A 17607-nucleotide genomic window follows, 5' to 3' on the forward strand; every position below is an offset into this window, starting at 1 on the left:
ATGGTTACGGACAACAAAGTCAAGGTATTGGAGTGGCCATTACACCAGCTCTGTCAGGAGGAGTGGGCCAAAATTCACCCGACTTATTGTGGGAAGCTTGTGGAAGGCTACCTGAAGCGTTTGACCCAAGTTAAGCAATTTAAAGGCAATGCTACCAAATGCTTATTGAGTGTATGTAAACTTCTGACACACTGGGAATGTGATGAAAGAAATAAAAGCTGAAATAAATAATTCTCACTACTATTATTCTGACATTTCACAATCTTAGAATAAAGTGGTGATCCTAACTGACCTAAGATGTCAAGAATTGTGAAAAACTGAGTTTAATGTATTTGGCTAAGGTGCATGTAAACTTCCGACTTCAACTGTATATAATGGAAGGGTTATAATATTGAATATTGCCAGTCACCTCATTATTTGCTTTGTGAATAACCCAGATTGTGTGTTAATTAATTACTGTATACAGTACTCCCAGTTCTTTGTCTGACACTCCCTCTTTTGCACACACCCACTTGCGTACACACACACACACACACACAGGTGTGGCGGTGGCAGGACGTTGTGGCAACGGACTTTGTGCCAAACAGGTAAAGCTCCTTTCTCACCCTCTTCCCGTTTAACTGGTGAGACTAAGACCAATAACAGAGGTGAGTGACTAAGCAAACAAACATGCACCCGTCCAAAGAGGATCTACACAGAGAAAGGTGTTCCAACCATGTAGAAGGAAGGTTTATGGTTTACTAACCAGTGTGTGTGACTATTTAATGCACAGAATATTAGATAGTGTTACCTAGTGTTGATTTTTCAGTGTTACATTTCTAGTGTTGATTCAGGTGTTAAATTAACGTTGTATTAAACCAAAACCACGCCCATCAATATCATATTCATATTTCTCAGCATGCTATATTGAAGGCTGATTTTTTTATTGCTTATGTCAACAACTACGTTTTTGTACATTGATTGATTATGCCTCTGAAATAAACTCAGCAAAAAAAGAAACATCCCTTCTCAGGACCCGGTCTTTCAAAGGTGTTTTGTAAAAATCCAAATAACTTCACAGATTTTCATTGTAAAGGGGTTAAACACCTTTTCCCATGCTTGTTCAATGAACAATAAACAATTAATGAACATGCACCTGTGGAATGGTTGTTAAGACCCTAACAGATGGTAGGCAATTAAGGTCACAGTTATGAAAACTTAGGACACTAAAGAGGCCTTTCTACTGACTGAAGAACACCAGAAGAAAGATGCCCAGGGTCCCTGCTCATCTGCGTGAACGTGCCTTAGGAATGCTGCAAGGAGGCATGAGGACTGCAGATGTGGCCAGGGCAATAAATTGAAATGTCCGTACTGCGAGATGCCTTAGACAGCGCTAAAGGAAGACAAGACGGACAGAGGTTCGTCCTCACAGTGGCAGACCACGTGTACCAACACCTGCACAGGATCGGTACATCCGAACATCACACCTGCGGGACAGGTACAGGATGGCAACAACAACTGCCCGAGTTACACCAGGAACTCACAATCCCTCCATCAGTGCTCAGACTATCCACAATAGGCTAAGAGAGGCTGGACTGAGGGCTTGTAGGCCTGTTGTAAAGTCATCTCCTCACCAGACATCGCCAGCAACAACATTGCCTATGGGCACAAACCCATCGTCGCTGGACCAGACAGGACTGGCAAAAAGTGCTCTTCACTGACGAGTCGCAGTTTTGTCTCACCAGGGGGGATGGTCAGATTTGCGTTTATCGTCGAAGGAATGAGCATTACACCGAGGCCTGTACTCTGGAGCGGGATCGATTTGGAAGTGGATGGTCCGTCATGGTCTGGGGCGGTGTGTCACAGCATCATCGGAAGCTTGTTGTCATTGCAGGCAATCTCAACGCTGTGCGTTACAGGGAAGACATCCTCCTCCCTCATGTGGTACCCTTCCTGCAGGCTCATCCTAACATGACCCTCCAGCGACCCTCCAACATGACAATGCCACAAGCCAAACTGCTCGTTCTGTGCGTGATTTCCTGCAAGACAGGAATGTCAATGTTCTGCCATAGCTAGAGAAGAGCCCGGATATCAATCGCATTGAGCACGCCTGAGACCTGTTGGATTGGAGGGTGAGGGCTAGGGCCATTCCCCTCAGAAATGTCCTGAAACTTGCAGGTGCCTTGGTGAAAGAGTGGGGTGACATCTCACAGCAAGAACAGGCAAATCTGGTGCAGTCCATGAGGGGGAGATTCAATGCAGTACTTAATGCAGCTGGTGGCCACACCAGATACTGACTGTTACTTTTGATTTTGACCCCCCCCACCCCCCCCCCTTTTTTCAGGGACACATTATTCCATATCTGTTAGTCACATATCTCTGGAACTTTTTCAGTTTATGTCTCAGTTGTTGTATCAGCATCCTGGAGTCGGCAGCATCCTGGAGTTGCCTCTTCACTGTTGACGTTGAGACTGGTGTTTTGTGGGTACTATTTAATGAAGCTTCCAGTTGAGGACTTGTGAGGCATCTGTTTCTCAAACTAGACACTAATGTACTTGTCCACTTGCTCAGTTGTGCACCGGGGCCTCCTACTCCACTTTCTATTCTGCTTAGAGACAGTTTGCGCTGTTCTGTGAAGGGAGTAGTACACAGCTTTGTACGAGATCTTCAGTTTCTTGCCAATTTCTCACTTGGAATAGCCTTCATTTCTCAGAACAAGAATAGACTGATGAATTTCAGAAGAAAGTCTTTGTTTCTGGCCATTTTGAGCCTGTAATCGAACCCACAAATGCAGATGCTCCAGATACTCAACTAGTCTAAATAATGCCTGTTTTATTGCTTCTTTAAATCAGAACAACAGTTTTCAGCTGTGCTAACATAATTGCAAAAGGGTTTTCTAATGATCAATTAGCCGTTTAAAATTATAAACTTGGATTAGTTAACACAATGATGGTTGCTGATAATGGGCCTCTGAACGCCTATGGAGATATTCCATTAAAAATGTGTCATTTCCAACTACAATAGTTATTTACAACATTAACAATGTCTACACTGTATTTCTGATCAATTTGATGTTATTTTAATAGACAAAAAATGTGCTTTTCTTTCAAAAACAAGGACATTTCTAAGTGACCCCAAACTTTTGATACGGTAGCGTATGTAAATGTGAAATTCCTTTTTTAAAATGTTTTATACATTTGCTAACATTTCTAAAAAACTATTTTTGCTTTATCATTATGGAGTATAGTGTGTCGATTGATGAGGGGAAAAAAAACAATTTAATCAATTTTAGAATAAGGATGTAAAATTCCAGGGGTCTGGATACTTTTCTAATGCACTGTATATTGAATGTCTTGTAAATAGTACTGGCAAGGAATTCATTGTAATTCTACTGTATTCATTAGCTTCCTTTCAACTCATTGTTTCTCTTTTAGCCCTGAGGGATAATAAAACCTCTTTCAGCTGTCCAAATTTTACACATCTCCTCTCAGTTGGCCTCAAATAATAACACTCACACTCACAGCTGCACTGCCAGAGCCAGCTGCTGCACAGAGCTGTAGAAGCAGGTGATTGGCCTTATTTGGAGCTAGCCTGGGTCATGTGACCACAAAATGGTGGAAGCTGTTAGCTTTTTCTAAGCTGAGCATCTCTACCAAGAGCCTGGGAGGAAGAGAGAAAAAGTGTGAGATACAGCTGAAATACATCCATGCTCTAAGACAGAGAAGGACAGAGATTCCTGTGCCCCAGTAGTGGTGAGTAGATGGATTTAATGTGATGAAAAATAATGAAAAAGGAGAAGAGAGACGTATTTATTTTCTAGAGACAGGAAGAGATAATGGAGAGGGAGGGGCTGCTGTCATCAGCACTGTGATCCTGCACTGCACTATGTATGAGGTGGCTCAGCATCCTCCCTGGAGTAAAGCAGCTGATGCCGATCTTGTTATACCTATCGTATGCATGCACGCGTGTGTGTCTGTGTGTGTGATTCAGCATCAGCAGAAGCTTATGTAATTCATCATTGCTGTTCAGAAATCAGCTATTCTGATCAGCGTTTTTCTTTTTGTCGTATTTGCTAATGCAATCAGATTTGTCTTCTCCCATCTGAAAAATAAACCAGGATCATTTTAATGTGCGTGAGTGCACGTGTCGGTTGGTTTACTTACATCTGTGCCCAATCTGTGCTCGAGTAAGCGTGTGGACATTTGAGTCAGCAGATGAGAGACGGAGGAGAGAGAGAGAGAAGGGGCTGCTGATGCTGTAACAGCCTTACCCTCTTCCCTCCCCATCCATCTCTCTGCCTCCTGCTAGAATAGATGGATTATTCACAGCGGAGAGATCTGATGACCTTTATCCTCAACACTCCTCCCTCTCCCTCTCTCCCCCTCTGCTGTGGTCATTGAAATCATCCCGGCAGCAATGATAGAGACACAGTCCTGACAGTGTGCCTGTAGGAAATGGCTTGCATGTGACTGTGTACTGTACAATACTGCCAACTGAGTTCACTCATTTCTGTGTGTGTTTGTGTGTGTGTGTGTGTATGAACAGACTAACACAAAGCACAGTCAGGCTCTCACTGGTACGCTGTATTGAGTCCTAGATTAAGGACTGTTGTGTATGATGATTCTCCACAGCAATGTAGAGGTTGAAGGACCACAGTAGGGGGGATTGTGTCTGTGTAACCTGGCAAAGTTCAAATTCTATTCGTTCCTTGTGGTGCGAACCGCATGCACACACACACGCACGCACGCACGCACACACTTGCCTCTCCTGTGTTTATTGGGTCTGTATTCAGTGTGTCACTGGTCTGCTATGTGTTGTCTTAATGTCCCCCTGGGTGATGAAGGGATGGACCTGGCGTCTCACAGTAAGGCGACCTCTGAGGGGGCCGAGGGCAGACCAGGTGAGCCTCAAACCACAGGCAACTCCGTATGGGATGAGGGGTTGTTATGCCGTCATTACTCTGCGGCTGCCTGCAGAACTAAGCTGTCAGTTAATTAGACACACTCTCACATTCACATGAAGCACCATGATGAGGTTAGTTACTCACACAGGCATTAACTCATTCATAATACGTACACATAAGCTACTTACAGCTATATCATGTTAAGGTCCAACTGTTTTTCATCTTTAGCACAGGTTGGTAGCTTTTAAGAGGACAACTAGCCAAAATGCCATAACCCTACACTCCATGGAGAGTATGGAGAGTCAGCAAATGTTAGCAGGCATCATATACAGTGCCTTGCGAAAGTATTCGGCCCCCTTGAACTTTGCGACCTTTTGCCACATTTCAGGCTTCAAACATAAAGATATAAAACTGTATTTTTTTGTGAAGAATCAACAACAAGTGGGACACAATCATGAAGTGGAAGGACATTTATTGGATATTTCAAACTTTTTTAACAAATCAAAAACTGAAAAATTGGGCGTGCAAAATTATTCAGCCCCTTTACTTTCAGTGCAGCAAACTCTCTCCAGAAGTTCAGTGGGGATCTCTGAATGATCCAATGTTGACCTAAATGACTAATGATGATAAATACAATCCACCTGTGTGTAATCAAGTCTCTGTATAAATGCACCTGCACTGTGTTAGTCTCAGAGGTCCGTTAAAAGCGCAGAGAGCATCATGAAGAACAAGGAACACACCAGGCAGGTCCAAGATACTGTTGTGAAGAAGTTTAAAGCCGGATTTGGATACAAAAAGATTTCCCAAGCTTTAAACATCCCAAGGAGCACTGTGCAAGCGATAATATTGAAATGGAAGGAGTATCAGACCACTGCAAATCTACCAAGACCTGGCCGTTCCTCTAAACTTTCAGCTCATACAAGGAGAAGACTGATCAGAGATGCAGCCAAGAGGCCCATGATCACTCTGGATGAACTGCAGAGATCTACAGCTGAGGTGGGAGACTCTGTCCATAGGACAACAATCAGTCGTGTATTGCACAAATCTGGCCTTTATGGAAAAGTGGCAAGAAGAAAGCCATTTCTTAAAGATATCCATAAAAAGTGTTGTTTAAAGTTTGCCACAAGCCACCTGGGAGACACACCAAACATGTGGAAGAAGGTGCTCTGGTCAGATGAAACCAAAATGTAACTTTTTGACAACAATGCAAAATGTTATGTTTGGCGTAAAAGCAACACAGCTTAACACACCATCCCCACTGTCAAACATGGTGGTGGCAGCATCATGGTTTGGGCCTGCTTTTCTTCAGCAGGGACAGGGAAGATGGTTAAAATTGATGGGAAGATGGATGGAGCCAAATACAGGACCATTCTGGAAGAAAACCTGATGGAGTCTGCGAAAGACCTGAGACTGGGACGGAGATTTGTCTTCCAACAAGACAATGATCCAAAACATAAAGCAAAATCTACAATGGAATGGTTCAAAAATAAACATATCCATGTGTTAGAATGGCCAAGTCAAAGTCCAGACCTGAATCCAATCGAGAATCTGTGGAAAGAACTGAAAACTGCTGTTCACAAATGCTCTCCATCCAACCTCACTGAGCTCGAGCTGTTTTGCAAGGAGGAATGGGAAAACATTTCAGTCTCTCAATGTGCAAAACTGATAGAGACATACCCCAAGCGACTTACAGCTGTAATCGCAGCAAAAGGTGGCGCTACAAAGTATTAACTTAAGGGGGCTGAATAATTTTGCACGCCCAATTTTTCAGTTTTTGATTTGTTAAAAAAGTTTGAAATATCCAATAAATGTCGTTCCACTTCATGATTGTGTCCCACTTGTTGTTGATTCTTCACAAAAAAATACAGTTTTATATTTTTATGTTTGAAGCCTGAAATGTGGCAAAAGGTCGCAAAGTTCAAGGGGGCCGAATACTTTCGCAAGGCACTGTATATATATATATATATATATATATATATATATATATAGCCTTCTAACATTTCCACTGACTCCTCCCCTTCCCTCCCTCTAGCCCCTCCCAATTCGCTGCCCCTGCAGGGTGCTCCAGGTGGCCCGTCCCAGAGGAAGAAGCTCTCCGCCCCATGTATCAGCCTCTCATTGGACCAGAGCGAGGACGAAGCCCTAGAGACGCCCGACGACCTTGACATTAACGTGGACGACCTGGACACGCCCGATGACGCAGACTATCTGGACTACACCGACAATGAGCTGGACTGGGAGGGTTAGTCAGTCTAGGACCTCCATACTCAACTGGCAGACCGCGGTCCGGATCTGAACCCAGAATGGGGTCAATACGGACCGCGGGTCCCGACACCCACTTTTTAATTGTTTTACTCGGTTGGGCTTCGACCCTAGTATCACATTAACACACAAAATGCACACATGCAAAATGTGTAGAATTACAGGAAATTAGCTTTAAAATTGCAACATTTTCTCTCCCCCAACAAGAGGGGTCGCATTGGTTGCGAGGTGGAGGTTTGTTATGTTGATAAATGACCAAATCCATCCAGACCTTTGCCAAATAGGACATTTGTGTCACCGGACGTTCTCAAATAGTACTTGAGTACCCCTGGTCTAGGAGTACGCCCCAAATGGACCTCTATAGTGCACTTATGTAGGGCTATTTCAAACACAGACTAATACACTAAATAAGATATTACGCCCCTTGGAAGCTGGAACTTCAATGAAAATGTTATTCCGTATACTTAATTTCTCTGTAATCATAATTCTGCTGTGTAGATTAGAAATCGATTTATAGTGCATCTGGTTTTTGTAATAGCTGTGTTTCTGCCTTTTGCCCCAAACCAGAACCCCCAACAGGGGAGAAGGAGCCGTGCGAGCCGATTCCCACATGTAGCACGGAGGAAGAGCGTCAGGATGGGAAGCTGTGTAGGGCAGTGGTCATCGGAGAGCAGGAACACCGCATTAACATGAAGATCATTGAGCCCTACCAGAGAGTTATCTCCCATGGAGGTACAGGACAGTTCTGGTCGTTGTTCTCCGTTTTATAACTTTATTTGATTTTATAGACCTTCTCTTGCCTCCTTTCTCTTGATGGGGTCTTCCATACAAAATATATTTTAATCTCATAGAACGTAATAGGGCTTAATTGCAGGATAATACATTAAAAGGGCTAATCAGACACACAGTGATATATACTGATGGCAGACGACAGAGAAAAACAAACAAACAGAAAAAGGAAACAGCCAAACACCACACCCCAGCACCAAGCCTCTCGACAGGGCGCTCTTATAAACTGTTGTGGTGTGGGTCATATGTGAATATTTCTTTACAAGTTTTGGGTTTCCTTCATCAGGGTACTATGGAAATGGAGTGAACGCCATCATAGTGTTTGCGGCGTGTTTCCTCCCTGACAGCGACAGTGAGGACTACCATGAAATCATGGAGCATCTCTTCCTGTGAGTTACACCTAGAATCCTCCTCATCCTCAGAGCTCCTGACTTGAATCTATTTCCTGGTCTGAACCCTACAACTTACCCCTGACAAATACACCTTTCATTGAAAAGTTCTTAAAGGATATATTGCATGTATAGTTCTTAAGTCTGTCTGTATTCCCCCCCCCCCCAAAAAAAAATTCCTTAACCCTGTGAGACCCATCGTTGTATAAATACAACTTTTCCTAAATTGCATCCTGTACCGTTCCTGAACAACAACAAAAATCATGTCAGACACTACATAGTGCATCTTCTTAGACCCAGATGCACAGTACCAGTCAAAAGTTTGGACACACCTACTCATTCAAGTGCTTTTCTTTATTTTTTACTATTTTCTACATTGTATATAATAATAGTGAAGACATCAAAACTATGAAATAACACATATGGAAACATGAAGTGTTAAACAAATCCAAATATATTTTATATTTGAGATTCTTTAAAGTAGCCAACCTTTGCCTTGATGACCGCTTTGCACAATTGGCATTCTCTCAACCAGCTTCACCTGGCCATAAGACTGCTAATTAGTTCATTAATGGTTACCCAGACTATCTGCACTGACTCTATGCACACTCACAAAGACTGTATAAACACTACTTATAAACTGGGTGGTTCGAGCCCTGAATGCTGATTGGCTGACAGCCATGGTATATCAGACCATATAGCATGGGTATGACAAAACATTTTTTTTTTTACTGTTTTTAATTATGTTGGTAACTAATTTATAATAGAAATAAGGAACCTTGGGGGTTTGTGATATATGGCCAATATATCACGGCTAAGGATTGTGTCCTAGCACTCCGTGTTGCTTCGTACATAAGAACAGCCCTTAGGCGTGGTATATTGGCCATATACCACACCCCCCATGCTTTATTTCTTAAATACACACTCACACTATACTGACACTCTCACACAAAGCCCACACACATTCACTATATATGCATACGCACACAAGCACACATGCTGTTGCTGATACTCTGTTATTTATTTTACTCTTATTATTATCTATCCTAATGCCTAGTCACTTTACCTTGCCTGTATGTACATATCTACCACAAATACCTCATACCTCTACATATTGATCTGGTAATTGTACTCCCTGTATATAGCTTGATTCTTGTGCATTTTATTCCTCATGGTACTATTTTTCTTTTTATTATAACTTTTAAAAAACTTCTTCAGGATCGATGGGTCCCCCACGGGACGGTTGAGTTAACGTAAGCTAATGCGATAGCATGAGGTTGTAAGTAACAAGACAATTTCCCAGGACATAGACATATCTGATATTGGCAAAAAGCTTAAATTCTTGTTAATCTAACTGCACTGTCCAATTTACAGTAGCTATTACAGTGAAATAATACCATACTATTGCTTGAGGAGAGTGCACAGTTATGAACTTGAAAAGTTATTAATAAACCAATTAGGCACATTTGGGCAGTCTTGATACAACATTTTGAACATAAATGCAATGGTTCATTGGATCAGTCTGAAACTTTGCACATACACTGCAAAGTTTCAGTTTGTTTTCTTTGTATTTTCTTTTACCAGATCTGAATGTGTTATATTCTCCTACATTCATTTCACATTTCCACAAACTTCAAAGTGTTTCCTTTCAAATGGTATTAAGAATATGCATATCCTCGCTTCAGGGCCTGAGCTACGGGCAGTTAGATTTGGATATGTAATTTTAGGCAGAAACAAAAAAGGGTCAGATTTATTATTAACTCTGCATCGTTGGGAAGTGCTTGTAAGTAAGCATTTCACGATTAAGTCTACACCCGTTGCATGTGACAAATAACATTAGATTTGATCAGTAGATTCTGAAACATTAGAAAACTGTCCACTCACCTGAGACCACACTGGTCCCCTACAAAAGCATATGGTGTAAGTCATCCATGCAAGTACATAACTTTTCCCCCTTGATTTCTCTAAGATGTAATGATTATATAGAAAAAAGAAACAAAGATTATGAGCTAGAGGTGGTTTTGTAAGTGTTGCAGAAACACAACATTGGGCTTAAAGGGTTGCCAAACAGACATTGGGCCACATTCATATATTGATAGACAAGTTAGAGAGATTGTTTTCCTTCCAAATTCTGCAAATATGGACAACCAAATACTTCAAGACTAACTTTGATCTCCCCTCTACACATTAAAATAAATACTTTAAAAAATATATATATTGTGTGTGGTTTATGAGATCAGAATACTGCCATTGATGACCAATCTATTTTATGGTAAAGTAGTAAGATAGGAGGTTGCCTCTCGAAATGAAGCCAGAAAGGACAACCAAATATTACTAAAAGTAAGTTAGATCTTCTCCATACATAGAAAACCCTCAACATAGTTGATCCTTTCAAAAAATATGTTCTTGACAACAATATAAAATCGGTCGAGTTGTTCAATACATGTTTTTATTTTTTTATGCCATTAGACAGTGTAAATGCTTTTCATCCAACACACATTTTCCCTAACATTGAAGCCCAATGTTGCATTTTTGCAATGTTTCCAGAAAATCAAATAAATATATCATTTTCATAATCAGAGGCCTATTACAAGTATTTCTGAAGGGTAATATGTTGTTCTTCATTTGGATCTATGCCTGGGTCTCACAGGGTTAAACGGTGATAAGGTACTAATCTAACCCATGTAGCGCAATCATTCACCATGATGCTTGTCTCTTTACCTTTTAACCTGTACGCGTTCTAAACATACACTCGGTTCATGATTGACGTGTACCTCCCCTACTCTATATCCTGCCTTCAGATATGTGATCAGCACGTTGGAGCTGATGGTGGCGGAAGACTATATGATCATCTACTTGAACGGAGCCACGCCCCACAGGAGGATGCCTGGACTGGGCTGGCTCAAGAAGTGTTACCAGATGATTGACAGGAGGTCATTTGACATATGGTTGATTTATGTATGAGTTGATGGATTTTTTGTTTGTTGTATGGAAAAAGTGTAAGGGCGGGGGGGGGGGGGAGGATAGTCAGGCCCACAGGGTAATATGTGAAAGGATTTACGTGTACTTATTTCCCATGTGGTCAACTGTAATAACATCGTAGCATGCCACATCTCACAAATGTACTCAATATAAGAATGTTGATGAATGTTTGGTTTCAGGCTCAGGAAGAATTTGAAATCCTTCATCATCGTCCACCCGTCCTGGTTTATACGGACCATACTAGCCCTCACTCGGCCCTTCATCAGGTAAACACACACATGAATGACTCTGTTCTAAGTAAAGAAATCTCGGAGCATATTTCATTACACAGGGATTGAAATGTAGCATGCATGACTGTAATTTATTGTTGATCAGTCTCTCACATCGCTGTGGATAATTTTCTTTGCCCACTCTTGCATGCAGAACCGCTTTGACTCAGTAACATTTTGGGGTTTTCAAGCATGAACTGCTCGTTTCAAGTCCTGCCTCAACATCTCAATTGGGATTAGGTGTGGACTTTGACGAGGCCATTCCAAAACTTCAAATTTGTTGCTTTAAAAAAAAAGAGTTAATGTCGACCTGATTGTGTTTTGAATCATTGTCTTGCTGTATGACTTCAGCTTCAGATTAGACTGCATTCCACAGTAAGAACCTTATACCAATGTTCAAGCATGGTGGTGGTAGTGTGATGGTTTGGGGTTGCTTTGCCGTCTCAGGGCCTGGACGACTTGCCTTAACCTTTCTAGTGCAGGCGTTCCGCTAGCGGAACCCCTCGACAACATTCCGCTGAAAAGGCAGAGCGTGAAATTCTAAAGTATTTTTTTGAAATATGTAACTTTCACACATTAACAAGTCCAGTCAAAGATAGGAGTCACAAAAAGCTGAAATATAGATACAATGAATCACTAACCTTTGATGATCTTCATCAGATGACACTCATAGGACACCATGTTACACAATACATGTATGTACGTGCAGTAATGTTTTGATTCCAAAACATCCGGTGATTTTGCAGAAATACTCATAATAAATATTGATAAAAGATACAAGTGTTATTCACAGATTTAAAGATAGACTTAATGCAACCGCTGTGTCAGATTTCAAAAACACTTTACAGAAAAAGCATAATAGATCAGAGAATTCTACAGGAGAATGTCAGGCCATCCGTCTGTGAGCTGAAGCTGAATGACAATGACACAAAACACACAATTATGTCTACACGAAACTGCTTTTTTTATTTGTTGGAATGGCCTTGTCAATGTCCAGACCTAATCCCAATTGAGATGTTGTGGCAGGACTTGAAACGAGCAGTTCGTGCTTGAAAATCCACAAACGTTGCTGAGTTAAAGCAGTTCTGCCTGGAAGAGCGGGCCATAAGTCCTCCACAGCGACCTGAGAGACTGATCAACAGCTACAGGAAGCGTGTGGTTGGAGTCATTGCAGCTAAAGGTGGCACACCCAGTCAGTGTAAGGGGGCAATTACTTTTTTCACACAGGGGCATTGGGTGTTCAATAACTTTGTTTATGAAATAAATGAAGTAAGCATGTAATTATTGTGTTATTTGTTTACTCAGGTTCCCTTCAACAGAATAATAGGTTTTGGTTGACGACCTGATAACATTCAGTATCAAAAATATGCAAAGTAGAGAAAATTAGAAAGGGGGGAAATAGTTATTTCACAGCAATGTATACCTTGTTTTGTCACAGCACCAAGTTCAGCAATAAGATCAAGTATGTGAACAGCCTGGCTGAGCTGCAGGAACTCATCCCCATGGAACACGTCCTCATCCCAGAGTGCATCATTAGGTGAGCCCAGTCCACACCAACCCCCCCCCCCCCCCCCACTCCCTTTCATCCTCCTCTCCCCTCCTCGCCTTCCATTCCCTTCCTCTCCCCTCTTCCATATCATTCCATTTCCCCTCCTCTCCTGTGACCTGGAACTGACTCTCAATTTATCTTCTGTTGTCAACTCTCATCCCCAGTCTTGACGAGGAGCTGAAGGAAGCGGCGGTGAGCTCAACGTAAGCATAGATTTTGTCCCTCATTACTATATGGCTGCAGAAACAGAAACTATGTATCCCCACTTCTGTTCTCTCTTAGCCAGACTCCCATTTATCAAATGATCCTGTTTAAGATCAGAAATGCTTTTATGTTGGATGAGAGCCTACTCCACTGCTGTGGGTTTTGCTCTGACCACTTTCATAATGCAATTATATGAGAATGTGATAAATGCACCTCGCAGTGCATTTGTCATCCACATCAACAAACCATAGATTACGATCATATGATTAATAATGGTGATATATCGCGGATGGTAAATGAGACAAGTCTGAGAACATGACCATATTTGGCTCTGCCTTCCTGACAAAAGACACATACATACCATCGATTCAATATGTGGCCCACGACATATTTACCACTGCACCGTAGATTCCCGTCTGACGTTTATTCTTTCTCTTCCTTTCTTCTGCAGAGTGAGCAGTTTCCTCCAGGGACCCGAGCCGACGCCGGGGAGACCTGAGTGAGTAAGTAAGACCACTAAAGCTACTTGTTTAAGTGCAGTCTGAAGAGAGATGGCCTTGTCTGGCTTGTCTGTCCTTCATATAAACATTCCAACAGTGCATCCCATACGGCACCCTATTCAATATATAGCACACTACCAGGACCTGATCAAAAGTAGGGCACTATAGAGGGGAATAGGGTCCCACGTGGGATGCATACTCTAACATTAATGCCTCTTGTTTCCTTGGCGTCTCTTCCTCTGCAGAGCCGATAAAACCAACGCGAACAACTCCTAGACAAAGTGGCATTCAACAACGGTGGAAATGAATGCTCGTCTCGAAATGGAATGTCACGTTGTTTGAAAACTCATGATTGTCTTGTATGCTGGATGCAGTAAAAACAGATGTACTGTAAGGTATATCCCTGTGTGTTTGTGCGACGTGGAGTCGACTATGCAGACACGCCATATTCCCTGTTAGCACTCAGACGTAGATCCTATGAAGACCACTGTAAAAATCCATCTACAACACCTCTGACAGACCAGAGATGAGCATGTGGGGTTTCTTAATGCTGGTCTTTGGGACCCACAGGTTGCACTGTTTTGTTTCTTCCCAGCACTAACGTACCTGGTAGCACACCATGGTCTTGATGATGAGTTGAATAAATCAGGTGTGTTAGTGCTGGGTTGGATCAAAAATGTGCACTCATGCAGGTTGCCCAGGACCAGTATTAATAATCCCCACGATGAGACTACTGGGATACTTGACAGTAAATCCACATTACCATGATCAAATCAAATCAAATTTATTTATATAGCCCTTCGTACATCAGCTGAAATCTCAAAGTGCTGTACAGAAACCCAGCCTAAAACCCCAAACAGCAAGCAATGCAGGTGTAGAAGTACGGTAGTTTGTGAAGGACATAAATATGATGTGGTCACTCACAGTGCAGTACACACGTCCATTCAAAGTTTTAATGTTGTACTTTGGTAATAATGCATGAGAAGCGGTGAAGCACTAATATTGTCCATCTTGGATTTAGACGAGTCATTCTGTCACATCAATGACGGTACGTCAAAATCAATCTCACATATCTATGACATGCTAAAAATCCAGTCCCCTTAGGAAACGACCAAGTAACGCGTCTCATCAATCTTTTTTTACATCTGAAAATCATTTGGATCTTGATGAGAGTGTTGGACAGATAAATCCCTAGATGTTTTCACTTTGAATCAATCTGACGAACAGAGTAACAAGAGTAACCATAGAAATATAATGAATTATATTTGTGTGTAACTAAGTGAATGTGTGAAAACAAGCTATCATTACATTGTGAGAGCATGTCTTTTCAGATGACTGGTCCTGTGAGAGTCGAGCGTGATGTGTGTGTGTGTGTGCGTGTGTCCTGTCAGTGTGTTTCCGTCAGACATCCTACATGTTCACCATCTAGGGCTCTTGTTTCTGCACCAAACAGGATATGACCTCAAGAGGAGGACAGAGAGAGAGAAGCGGGGGTCTCTGTGTAAAGCACAATATCGCGTACTGTGTGTGTCAGTGTGTGTGCGTGTTTCAATGCATGCTTCCTCAGATGCTCGGTGGCTCTTTGATCCAGGGCTCTTCTACATTGTGTGTAAAATGTGTTATATGATGGAACACTATATCAATAAATACAACTTTTACTCCGAGCATTGCTCCTGTGCTTTTCCCTCACGTTCCATCTATCCATCTATGCCATTGACCTTTCTACCACAACACCAGGATCGTATTCATTAGGGCGTGCAATGAAAATGAGCATTTCTTATTGAATAAGTACAGGTTGTCCCGTTTTCTTTCTTTTGGTGCCGTATCAATGCGACACATTTGTGTCTCTATTAGTGTTATCGCAAATCATTTCTTCAAATTCAATTCAACTTTATTTGAATAACAACACAATATTTGCTAATCAAAAGCCAACGGCGGCAAAGTAATTATACAAAAGACAAGTGGCAAAACCATAGCTCTGAAAGTGTTAGGACTCCACTCCATCAGCGTTACAGCTGGGTTTAAATTTAAAGGCAATGTTCCCGAGTTAGCGGAGACTGCATTCAGGGTAAACGCTGCATATGTCGGCTCAATCGGAAATTACCTTAACATTTATTTTGTGCAATCTGTAACGCTTCATCGATTCCAGACTGAATAGAGCCCGAATTAAACTTCAAAACCACCACAATTACAAAGAGGAGTAACACCATTTTGAAACCAATTTTTACGACAAATAGGATATTGTTTTACAGGCTTCATGGTTGAAGCCACACACAAAATAAACCAAAAGACACAACAAAATAAAATATACATTTCCCATAAATGTTAAAAATAACTGGTCTTTGACTAGAACATACAGTTTTGTGAATGAACAGCATTTGTTTTAAACACCCCTCAGTATGAAATAGCTATTCATTCTTGTTTTAACTGAATTTCAAAGGAGGACAAATAAAATGGATGCAAGCCCGGAGGGAAAGATCTAGTCAGAGAGAGAGAGAAAATAAAGAGGTAGAGAGAAAAAGGAAGAAAGAGGTAGAACTGTAGAAAAAGTGTAAAAATCACTCATCAGCGAAATGTATAGCTCTCATCATCGTACTCCAGCTCGTCGTCATTATCATTCCCTGGCTGTCCGTACCTGAACTTCCTGTAGACCGTTCCATCCTGACCCATGTACACTATGTCCTCATCTTCGTCCTCATCTTCCTCATCCTTATTCCCGTAGCGCTCAGTGAGATCCACCAACTGGGCCTCGCGGAAATGCCCGCTGGAACTGGCGTGCCCGGCGGATGTGGTATTATGATGCCCGCCACCCAGCTTCTCGTAGCCACGGGGAGCCGTGATGGGGTCGGGGAGGGAGGGGCTCTTGGAGCGGGAGCGTCGGATGAGGAAGACTATGGTACCCAGGCCCAGCAGCAGTAGGATGGAGGTGATGATGAAGAGCGCCATGTTCCCGGCTGACTCCTCTTCGTCATTGCGGAAGGCCAGGTTAGTGCTGAGGACGCACTCCCCTGTAGACCGGAGAGAAAGACAACAGACATGTGATCGGGTGGTTGATTACATGAACATGATACCTGTTACTATAAACTCATTCCAGACCTGGGTTTAAATAAAATCGTTCAAATCCTTTTAGTGTTTGCTTTAACCATGGCTGGATTGCCAGATGGGTGAGGTTTGCACTTTTCTATCTGTTCGACAGCACCAGGTAAGTTCAATCAAGCACAGCTAAAGTACTTTGAATGTTATAGTATTTGAACTCTAGTCTGCTTCATTCTAAGGGGTATGCTGGTCTGTATATTGGAACAGAGCCCTGAGCCCACCTCTTGTCTCAGTGCAGTTGCAGCATTCTTGCTGCTGCTGCGCTTCGGAATCTCCCTCTACTAGCATGTCGTTCTGACAGCAGAGCAGACAGCGTCCCCCGGTTGTGAGGATGGCATGGGCAGGACAAATGGTGCAGTTGTATGGACCAGGTCCGCGACAGTCCAGACAGGAACCGTCACAGTCCTCACAATCCTGGCCAGAAGACCACAAGTGGACAGGCTGTCACACAAACAGGGTGAATCTCAAAACTATTTTCCTTGATAACTCGACAAAGAAACAGGGGGTGAGTCTCAATTCTCTATCCCTGTGTCCTCTTCCCTGCCTCCTCCTCTGAATATTTCTCCCCTTGGACCTTCTCCAATGTGTTTTGAGAAGGAGTCAAGGAGAGAAGATGTGAGGAATCAGCACACAAGCCCCACCTCTAACTCCTAGCCCCGCTACATGCTATAATGCACATGTGCAG

At 42.3% G+C, this 17607-nt stretch overlaps 2 protein-coding genes across 2 annotated transcripts in view; one reads left to right on the forward strand and one right to left on the reverse strand.

Annotated features, from left to right (window-relative positions):
• The first annotated feature begins 3632 nt into the window (after window positions 1-3632).
• LOC139410044 (protein prune homolog 2-like) lies at window positions 3633-15619 on the forward strand. The gene is made up of 11 exons (XM_071155478.1): window positions 3633-3731; window positions 4823-4879; window positions 6915-7124; window positions 7712-7876; window positions 8220-8322; window positions 11124-11255; window positions 11484-11570; window positions 13012-13110; window positions 13287-13325; window positions 13778-13829; window positions 14072-15619. The coding sequence occupies exons 2-10, from the start codon at window positions 4825-4827 to the stop codon at window positions 13827-13829; spliced, it is 942 nt and encodes a 313-aa protein (XP_071011579.1). The 5' UTR covers window positions 3633-3731; window positions 4823-4824; the 3' UTR covers window positions 14072-15619.
• Window positions 15620-16375: 756 nt separating this feature from the next.
• LOC139410043 (proprotein convertase subtilisin/kexin type 5a) overlaps window positions 16376-17607 on the reverse strand; it is a 34277-nt gene continuing 33045 nt past the window's right edge. The window contains exons 36-37 of the mRNA XM_071155477.1: window positions 17144-17336; window positions 16376-16834 (exon numbers count right to left, since the gene is read on the reverse strand). Of these exons, the coding sequence (XP_071011578.1) occupies window positions 16392-16834; window positions 17144-17336 (636 nt within the window). The 3' untranslated portion in view covers window positions 16376-16391. The remainder of the gene's footprint in view (window positions 16835-17143; window positions 17337-17607) is intronic.

This window comes from Oncorhynchus clarkii, chromosome 5 (assembly GCF_045791955.1).
Source record: "Oncorhynchus clarkii lewisi isolate Uvic-CL-2024 chromosome 5, UVic_Ocla_1.0, whole genome shotgun sequence".
NCBI lineage: Eukaryota > Metazoa > Chordata > Actinopteri > Salmoniformes > Salmonidae > Oncorhynchus > Oncorhynchus clarkii.